Source organism: Triticum dicoccoides, chromosome 5B, assembly GCF_002162155.2.
Source record: "Triticum dicoccoides isolate Atlit2015 ecotype Zavitan chromosome 5B, WEW_v2.0, whole genome shotgun sequence".
NCBI lineage: Eukaryota > Viridiplantae > Streptophyta > Magnoliopsida > Poales > Poaceae > Triticum > Triticum dicoccoides.
In genome coordinates, this window is record NC_041389.1 from 116316385 (window position 1) to 116326575 (window position 10191).

General features: G+C 49.0%; 3 protein-coding genes and 1 non-coding gene across 4 annotated transcripts in view; 2 read left to right on the forward strand and 2 right to left on the reverse strand.

The window, feature by feature from the left end:
* The window catches only part of LOC119307709 (probable RNA 3'-terminal phosphate cyclase-like protein), a 3253-nt gene extending 2557 nt beyond the window's left edge, over positions 1-696 (forward strand). Inside the window, exon 6 of the mRNA XM_037583784.1 lies at positions 256-696. Coding sequence (XP_037439681.1) covers positions 256-465 — 210 coding nt within the window. The 3' untranslated portion in view covers positions 466-696. The remainder of the gene's footprint in view (positions 1-255) is intronic.
* A 3114-nt stretch (positions 697-3810) lies between these two features.
* Positions 3811-6185, reverse strand: LOC119305264 (mitochondrial import receptor subunit TOM5 homolog). The gene is made up of 2 exons (XM_037581835.1): positions 5927-6185; positions 3811-4256 (listed from the first exon to the last, which is right to left on the reverse strand). Exons 1-2 carry the CDS (start codon positions 6011-6013, stop codon positions 4179-4181), a joined length of 165 nt encoding a protein of 54 aa, XP_037437732.1. The 5' UTR covers positions 6014-6185; the 3' UTR covers positions 3811-4178.
* A 127-nt stretch (positions 6186-6312) lies between these two features.
* On the reverse strand, positions 6313-6385 carry TRNAR-ACG. Its single transcript has one exon. It is a non-coding gene; the product is annotated as a tRNA-Arg (tRNA).
* A 157-nt stretch (positions 6386-6542) lies between these two features.
* Positions 6543-7626, forward strand: LOC119307710. Its single transcript, XM_037583785.1, has 2 exons — positions 6543-6789; positions 6911-7626. The coding sequence occupies exons 1-2, from the start codon at positions 6649-6651 to the stop codon at positions 7346-7348; spliced, it is 579 nt and encodes a 192-aa protein (XP_037439682.1). The 5' UTR covers positions 6543-6648; the 3' UTR covers positions 7349-7626.
* The last annotated feature ends 2565 nt before the right edge of the window (positions 7627-10191 follow it).

Below are 10191 nucleotides of genomic sequence, written 5' to 3' on the forward strand. Positions count from 1 at the left end.
CATTGTATTAACTCGAAAGCCACCCATGAAAGCTGGATAAGAATTAAAAATTCAAACTGAACATAGCATGCATGGATGTGATCCGTTAGAATGATCGTTTTATGCAAGTTCTTCTGCCAACCTAGTTCTTGGTTCATTTTGGCAAGATAATGTCTGAGACCGTGTCTGCCTTTCCTTCTATGGCTCTTTCTGAATCTTGCTTCAAAATGCTTCTTCTGTTAGTCACATGATGTTTCTCTTGTAAACAATTTGCAGGGCCTTCTGTTCATGCTGTGCGCTCTATGCCCGCCTGATGTGTCAAAGGTTCGCGTGGGACAGCTGACACCGCACGCTATAGAATCACTTCGAAACATCAAGGAGTTCCTTGATGTCAAGTTCATCATCAAGCCCGACCCAAACTCAAACACGGTCAGTCTAAAATGTGTAGGTGCGGGAGTGAAGAATCTTGCTCGGAAGATTTCATAAACAGAACTATCATGAACCTCATCTAGGATGAAAAACAGTGTTTTGGAACCGCAACACAAGAATTTTCGTAGATCTTCTTCCCCGTAGTAGTTTTGATGTAAGCTAGTTGATCCAGAATGGATTTGCCTGATCATATTATCATGTACCCTCCTGAAAAAACATGGGTGTGAGCTTTCCATTTGAGATCACACATCTGATGTGCGTTTACTTCTTACTAGCCTGAAACATCAAGCAACCTGTGACTATGAATCGAGCATGCCATCATACGTGTCAAAAGGCCTAGCAAGAAGATCATCTGATATCACAATAGTTCATAGAGAATGAACTCCATGCTCACCTAACACATATTACCTCCTTCCCAAATTACTTGTCTTACATTTGTCTTGATACGGATGTATATAAGATAAGTTATTCAGGACAGGGGAGACAGGGAGTACACACAGGCACAAAAATATCTGTCTTCTCTCCTCTCTGTATTCATTTATCCATCTCTGTACACAAGTGAATATCATATAAACAAGAGAAGAACACAGCAGCAGCGCATGGATGCTACGTTACTATTACTTGCAATATACTTCCTCTGTTTCTAAATATAAATCTTCCAAAATAAGTGTCTCAACTCTAGTACAAGTTAGTACAAAGTTGAGACACTTATTTTGGGATGGAGGGAGTATGTACTTTCCATTGCCTGTACTCTAAAATTGCATGTGTAGGGAGAGCGGCCGTTCTGGACGCAGCGGCAGCTGGACGCAGATATCCAGCCGCCCGCTGCGCCGAGGTGATGCGTGCATAGAATAGGTGGGAAAATCACAAACGATGCATACATTAGCCGTATACAATCAATACTACTGGCCACGCTGACACAAGGACCAGCACCGCAGGGCACGGTGGCCCTTTTTACTACTGTTTCATCTACGGCGTCATTGGGGCTCGCTGTAATTAATTGTGTGTACGGCTGCACCGGTGGGACTTTGGCTATGCCATGTGCGGGTTTGGGGCAGCCTTCTGGCGTGGGGTCGGTCGCCTTTTTTGACCGGGTGGCCGCTGCCGTGCACGGCAGTGCGCAGCTCTCTCTGCGCCTGTCGGTGGTTCATGCATGCGCGCCTCCACTTAGTTTCCACGAGCGCCACCACAGCCATGGTGAGCGTCATGAGGAGTAGCCGGGCGCCCATCCGCTGCAGCTGCGACGGCTTGCTGTAGCCGCTCGAGGGGAAGCTCCTCAGCGCCGGCACAACCACCTTGTTGTAGATTGTAGAGGAAAGCCCATGTCAGGACGCAGATCACCTCGAAGGAGGCCAGCGACGCCGCGGGCACCGGCACCTACAGGATGGTCATGTCCATGGTGCTGCCCTGTTGCACGAACGTGGTGTTCATATGCGAGAAGGCCGATGAGACAATGATGCTGGTGATCCAGACGGGTAGCAGGCGGAGCAGGATCTTGAGCTCCTCCACTTGAGTCACGGTGCAGAGTTTCCATGAGGTCGCCTCCTCCGGCCTCTCCTCCATGTCCGACTGGCCGCCTTGTCGAGGAACTTGAAGTCGCTGGTGTGCGCAATCCTGGGCTGGGGCGAGTCGATCTTGTCGCTGACCTCATAGAGGTGTCCAACTTCGACGTCGGCGGGCACCTTGACGTAGATCTTCTTGTACGCGGCAGTGACGACCTGGCAGAGGCTCTTGAGCGGCGTGCCGGCGGGCATGCGGTGTTTGTACATGGGCGTGGCGAGCAGGAAGGCGGCGAAGGCAAGCAAGATGCAGGTTGTGGCGATGACGAAGCCTGCACACGTATAGTGCTCTGCAGCGGTACTATTTTGTCTTCTCGCCTGCACACGTACAGTGTTCTACAGTGGTGTGTCAGTGCATGGTACTTCAAATACACCAATACGCAACATATGGCTCGCCAGCAGGCCTCTATACTTCAAGTAGCATGTCTGACTGCTACTAATCGCGACGCTGTGCGAGCCGTCGATGCGCTGCGTGCAGGGATGCACTTCTCGTTATGTGACTTGCTAGCTAGAGTAAAAACTACCGAGAAGTAAAATTGGAAATGGAGTCATTTAAATTTGGCAACTAGTCTACTCATCCTTTTCTAGACATACTTTCGATCCTACATACCCCCCCCCCCCTCGTGCAATATGGTAGCGCGGTTGCACGCCTTTCGCCCGCACTGGCCTCAACCGCCGACTTGCTAGCTACAGCTAAGAACTGCCAAGAAGTAAAATTAGAAAAAGGAGTCCTTTAAATTTTACAACTAGTCTAAACCCCCCTCTAGAGCGCCACCGACGCACCATCTTGAAGTACGGTAGCGCGGTTGCACGTCTTTCGCCGCACTGACCTCAACCGTCGTAGCTCGTCGTGTCTCTGGATGCGACGATGACAAGCACCACCGCCCGCGTCGTAGCACATCGCGTCTCCGGTTGCAGCACCGACAACACTAGTCACCACACCACAAGCCGTCGCGGAGCTCACAGCTCGTCACACCATCGTTGGTCGACACACAACAACCCGCGATGTCGGTCGTAGCACCGCGAGTCGCCAAACGGAAATATGCCTAAGTCGTAGCACCGCCCATTGCCGAGCTCGACGCACCGGTGCGACCCGCAGCAGTAGCCGCTGGCTTTTGCAACAACAAGCACCTCTGCTCACAACAACACCGTCCGCTCTGACTCCGTAGCTTGCAACACTACGCTCCGTCGTGAATCTCACGAGCTCACAGCATAGCATCTGCCCTTTCAGCCCCATGTGATTGGGTTTAGAGCAGGTTGATGGTCGGCAACATGCCAAGGGACGAGTTGAGTGGCGCGAGCGGACATGTGAGGGAAGTGAGGAAGCGAATTGCTCGAGAAAGATGTGGACAAGAGGAAGGGGTGGAGCGTCGGGTCAGGCCCCAGCCCCATAGGGACGCGTGCGTGAGATGAGGTGACCGACCGAGCGCTGAGATCGGTTGCCCGATCATAAACGTTCCCCGTCTATTTTAGGGGCCGCCTATCAGCCACACACAAAACAAATCGGTGCTGTAGCATAGTCGCATCTAGTAGTAGCAAGTCCGCTCATAATCTCTCACAGCCTACACTCGTTCAATTCTTCATGATCTCGCAAATCACGCTTATTTTGAGCGAATAAACGAATGCAAGGTGTACCCTGGCTTGCACCATCCTCTTATCAAACTGATTATTTGCACAGGCACAGAAAATATCATTCACAGACTGAACCAGCAGAAATCAGCAAGACATAAATATTCACAGCAGTACAGTATCATCGGCCTAATCCACTGCATGAACTGGCGGGCAGAGCTCAAGAAGACCTAACAAAAGGGGATCCCAAATTTAGCGACGATTTGCCTGATAATTCACAAAGCAAGCGAACACCTGATAAGGTAATACTCCCTCCGTTCCTAAATATTTGTCTTTCTAGACATTTCAAATGTACTACCACATACGGATGTATGTAGACATATTTTAGAGTGTAGATTCACTCATTTTGCTCCGTATGTAGTCACTTGTTGAAATCTCTAGAAAGACAAATATTTCGGAACGGAGGAAGTACATATACAGTGCTACTTTGGCTGCCATTATTACCAACCAATGTCTAAGAACAAGAGTTTCACTCCTTAATCCACACTAAGAACATGTGTGATGACCATGTTGATGAGAAAACGAAAAAGGCAATGCAACACCGCACCATTGAATGTCCATTGTTGCCCTATCTCGTTCCGTTTAGATGACCATATTATGGCCAAAGTTGTGCATCAGGAAGACAGATCCAGCAAATATACCAGCAGCCTTTAGCACCTTCTGTAAATGAACAAATAAAAAAAAGTAGTAAGAGATTTTTGTACCAACAGGAGATATCGTCCTGAACAACAAGGGCACAATATCACTACAATGCAAGTAGTTAATCTAGTATTCCTTAACCCAATAACAGCCCAGCACAATTACAGTACTCCAGCAGCACCAAGAGATAACATGCCGGAACAACTTCAAATCATTTTGCGCCTCACTAAAAATGGGGTTCCACTTTATGGCCAAAAAAACACATAGGAGAAAAAATATATAAATGTTCAGCTGCCAGACAACAAATTCAGAGATAGGATCCACCATTGCAAAGTTTCAATGTCAAGGATAACATAAAAGTTAGGAATCCAGCAATAAAAAATATTGATTTTCTGGCAGAGATTTCAAACATCTCAGGCAGAAATTTAATAGCCAGGCATAATTTAACAAACAAAATTTTGGGGATAAGTAACTAAACTAAGCGATTCACAAGTAACTAAAGTAAGCGATTCATCAGCGAAGGAACCAAGGTTTGACTGACTAATCCTACCAATTCTAGAAAATCCAATGATTTCTTGTCTTAGTAGATCCTACATATATCCTATGAATTGCAATCATAGTGTGGAACAACCTTGAGAGGATCGCATAGCAGAACACAGAGGGGAACACAAATTCAAATCCTTTTGCACCTCAATAAAAATGAAGGTTCCTCTTTTAGGCAAGAACGAACACATGGGACAATAAGATATAAAGGATCCACTAACAGACATAACTAAAAATACATCGGAAACATGATCAGCCAGTGCAAAAATTCAATGTCATGCATAACTTAAAGTTTGGGATCCGCCAACAGAAAAACATCGGTTCTCAGGCAGAAATTTAGAAGGTCAACAGGATCACTGCAGGCATAATTTAACTGTTAACCAACTTTTTTGTGAGGGTAAGTAACTAAAGTAAGCAATTCACTAGCAAAGGAACCAAGGTTGTCAACCTAGATTGACTGACCAACCTACCAATTCTAGAACTATCCTTTGATTCGTGATCCTAGATCCCACATTGATCCTATGAATTGTGATCATAGTGTTGAACAACCTTGAGGGGACCGCATATAGTAGAATAAAGAGAATACAATGGAAGATAGAGGTGGATCTACACACACGGAGATGAAGAAATAAAACCACACCCGTAGTTGTGCAGAACCTAGCAAGTTGGAAGTTATACGAATTTACTAGTAACAACGCCACATTATAGTCTCACCAACGCCACAAATACACTAGTCTAAACTGATAACAAGCGAAGCGTGTTAGTGCTAAGGCCGAGAAACTGCCCCCAAGAAAGAGTCTGCCAGGAGGACAGAGTCAGAGTGCCTAAATCACTTCTTCGGCTTTTTTCCATGCCCTAATTGAGCCCAAAACCTTGAGCAGCAGCATCACAATTCACAATCAAGCTTGTTGAAGCACAACAGAACACAACCACCAAGGTTCACAATGTGCTACCAAGTTCCCGGGTCCCCATATACTACTACACATCAAAAGGTCAGCGGACAACCTAACCATCCAAATTCCAAACCGAATCTCTCATCCGTAGGCAGGCAGCAAACCGGACTCCCATAATATAGTAATTCCACATCAGCAATGAGTAGGCGACACATAAATAACTAGATCGAAGCGAGAAGAGGGAGAGAGGCTGACATAGTTGACCGCCCAGTTCTCCTCGTTGTTGCACTGCGAGTCCCAGAACGCCCTCATCTTCTCCAACGCCGCCTTCGCTGCCGCCATGTCTGCTCTTTGGATCTCCTCCCGCTCCTTCCCGCGAGTTCTATCTGGTTAGTTAGGCTTTTTTTTCTTCGCGCGCCGGAGGGTTACGTGTTATGTTCAGGAGCCCACTTCTTCTCTATATGGGTCTATTGGGCTTTTTGCACTCGATTTTTGGGTTGCGACTCCGCTGAAAAAAGGAAGAGACGGAGAGAAAAAAGAGAAAAGAGAAGGGGAAAAAAAGAGAAGAGAGGAAAAGCAAAAATAGCCCGACTCAAAAGAGAAGGGGAAAAAAAGAGAAGAGAGGAAAAGCAAAAATAGCCCGACTCCGCTGGGGATCGAACCCAGAATCTCTGGTTTCGTAGACCAGCGCCTTATCCATTGGGCCACGGAGTCAATTGATGACACCGTTTCACCTAGAAATTTAGTAACCATTATTTCCGTGATTTAATAGTCATTCGTCGCCAACGTTGGATTTCGTGGCGCTGGAGAGATGCCACGTCTCCTGCTTGGATGGATCAGGCGACACCGCACACACCAGCTACACCACTCCACCGAAGCAAAAGGGAGGAAGGTTTGCACGTCGCCAAGTCCTGAACGGCTGAACCATTACCAAGCAAAGCAGGGGATCCATCGACGACGCGAAGAGAGAGGTGGCAATGGCGTCGCTTCTGTCGCCGAGCACCGTCGCTGCGACCACGGCGAGACCGACCGGCAGGAGGGGCCGCCTTACTCCCAGTGTCACCGCCATGGCAACCAAGGGCCCGAAGCCCAGCTCCGGCGGCACGAAAAGATCGTCGGTAAGCTAGCGCCTGCCGTTAAATCCCTTGCGCTGTCAATCTATTTCCATGTGGACTCCATGCGTGCGTGCGTGTGCAACAACTTGCAATTTACCGACGCGCGCGCGTGTGGCGCATGCAGGGCACTACCACGGTGTTCCCGGTAGGGAAGCCCGCGGGCCCGCCGCGGCCGGCGACGACGAAGGGGTCGGCGCCCGTGAAGCTGCTGACGAACGTGGAGAAGCTGCGGCTGCTGACCAAGGCGGAGAAGGCGGGCCTGCTGTCCGCGGCGGAGCGCGCCGGGCTGTCGCTGTCGGCGGTCGAGCGGCTCGGGCTGCTGTCCAAGGCGGAGGAGCTCGGGGTGCTGTCGGCCGCCACCGACCCCGGCACCCCCGGCTCGCTGCAGGGCCTCGCGCTCCTGCTGCTGGCCGCCGGCCCCGCCGTCGTCTTCCTCGTCCCCGAGCAGTACCCCTGGGAGGTGGCGCTGCAGGCCGTCGCCGCCCTCGTCTGCGTCGCCGGGGGATCCGCCGCGTTCGCCGCATCCAGCTTCGTGTCCAGGCTCCAGGGCTCCTCTGGCTGATCTCGACGAACTCTGCTTGCTTCAGCATCGACCGGGTGTCAATTGCTGCGTTTGATTCTAGCACCAGTGATCTTGCGTAGAGTTAATCTACTTCTGTAAAGATGGGCTGATATTTATACGATGCGCCATTCGGTGGCAATACTGCAGGTTTTTGTATTAAAGTGGTGTTGTCGAACTTTTGACAGAAGCACTTCTGTACTTAGCTTTTCTGCATCTTTAAAAGGACTAGTAGAATGCACGTGCATTGTCACGGACATTTTAAAAATCTTTCTGCTTCATCATGATCATGTTTTACTGTCAAAAAAGAGATTTATGAATATATGATATTCCTCGTTGCAATTAATGTCATTAAATTTCTCGATCTATCGAAGCATGTGTAAGTGCAAAAGTAAACAGCTTTTTATGGTAGTACCCTATACTGCTAGGAGAAGGGTAGCAGTATATATCTAGTCTCACCGTTGATTTCTTGAGGGTAGTTTAGACCCTAATTTTCATATTAAAACTCCGCCGCCGCCTAGCAATCTCACCTCACACCGCGGCTCCAAGCAGCCACGCTTCACCTCAATCCCAACGCGCCGTTCCCACACGCCCAGCCGGCCGTCCAACTCCCCTCGGCCCCTCTTGCCGCTGCCACTGCGTTAGTTGGCTCCGTCCAATCGCCATGCTTCTCTAGTAAACCTTGCAGGCTCGCACATCGCTGACCTTGCGGCAGGCCTCGAACATCCACTGCCTTCTTATGGATTAGAAATTTAGTTATCCATGATTGGATATATCCATATATGTGATATGATTTCACCGTAGAAACTTACTGGTGTTAAAAATTTCTTGCAGGTACTACTGCTAACTGCTCCTCCTTGGAAATAACCGATTGCCAACAGACTGAACTAATATACTTTACAACTTAAAACCTGAATTTGCGTTGGACATGGACAACTATACGAAGGTGAATACTAAACTATCCGTGAGCACATGTCGCCTACGTATGCATGGGAGCTGTGGCGGGGGATGATGTATTTTTGTATGGCATGGCCTTCTTTTCGACGGCGGCGAGCTCGTCAGCGGCCTCCGCTGTTTTTGCCACCACCGTCATGAGTCAGGCCACAATGAGCAGTCTAAGTCAGCGGCTCACATACGGCCTGGCGACGAAGAGGAGGACGGGTAGGAGACGTCAGGTGAGACCTGCTCCAAGCCATCGAGCACGGGCTGATCGAGGAAGGGACGAGACATGGGCCCACGGAGATGCAAGCAGGCGACGGCGAAACGGAATGAGAGAGAGAACGAGCGGGTCGCATCAACCCATCTAACGAGCCGAGAATATATTCCCAAATTGCCCTCAAATCTTGTATACTGCTCGCGTTAAACAAGCAGTGCACGCTGTGCTGCTAACCCGATCGAAGCAGTATACATCTCTTTGAGGCATTGGATCATCAGGAATGAACGGCCAATATTCATCTCGGGTACCATAAAAGAGCTCAAAGTAAATGAATCTGAGTTGAGTAGAATAAGAAGGGTCAAATGAATGGAAAAGGAAAACATCAAATGAATGAACAAACGAATCACGCACACACCATTCATCAGTTCTTCTCCATCAGAAAATGGAATCCAATACGTTGTTCCTCCAACATTGCTCCACGGAATCCATCGGCCTCCTCGCTAGCGCTAAGGAACCCCATTTGGCCATTTTTTTGGGCTGCCGGCCTCAACATCGCCCCGGACATCTCTCCGATAGCTCTGCCACGGTGCCATGTCCTCCATGTTTCACTTCATCCTACATTACTCCCCATGTAACATAACTACTATTGTTCAAGCATGCATACCAGTCGTTAGGTCGAGCACATCCAAACGGTTGCGGTCCACCCGTTTTCACCCTTGCCTCCCATCATGAGACGTCTGTTGCACTGCGTCAACAACGCTCTTGTCATGCACGCGTCCAGTGTGGGTCCTAGCCCCTCACAAACAGCCCTCACCAGCCAGCGACCTCGCCGCAGGTCCCACCTTGCCACCCTCATCGTCACCGCAACTCTTCCCTCTTGCTCCCTTCCTGTTGCGTCATGTTGGCCATTTCAGATACGAAAAATGCCGATGAAGTTGTTGCAGCACGCACAGGAGAAATGCCCCCTCCCCCCGCCACCATAGAATCGCCGACGATGATTGTAGCTCCGCTCCATTTTCGCAACACTGTCTGTTGTGGTGACAGCTCCTTCACCTGCGTCGCGGCGTGAATGCAGCAAAATCCTTTCCCAGTTCGAGCATCCAGAAAATGTCTACGGTGGCAACTTCACTGGCGAAGGTTCCAACATTTTGTAACCTGGTTGCAGCTCAGGTAGTAGCCGATTCTAGCAGAATCGTTTGTTGGTTCCAACATCTGCATCGCCATTCACAATATTGCCCAGTTATGGTCACCATCGGGCCTCTCGTGTTGGCGGGTGTAGCAGCCACCAAACATGGTTCCAACATGATAATTTCTCCGATGAAGTTACATGATAATTTCTAAATCGTCGCCCCCCCCCACACCCACCCAAACCAACGCCCACGCGCACGCACACGCATGCACGCGCACACACACAGTGGTCAGCGACTTCGTCATTACTTCTTGGTATAGGTTTGTTCCAAATACCATAATAGGAGGGAATTTCTTGGGTAGTTACACCTTAGATGCTTTCAGTGCCATGGAAAATTTAGTTGGAACCCCACCAAATAGAGTGAACAATACTGAAAAACTTTTTGGCATCTTATGCATAGACTTGATATAATAAAAATAAAATGCCCAGTATGGAGAAGTTAGAGGAAATTGATAAAAAAGATGCATAATCACTTCACTGAGTTAGCCTCTTCAGTAGGGA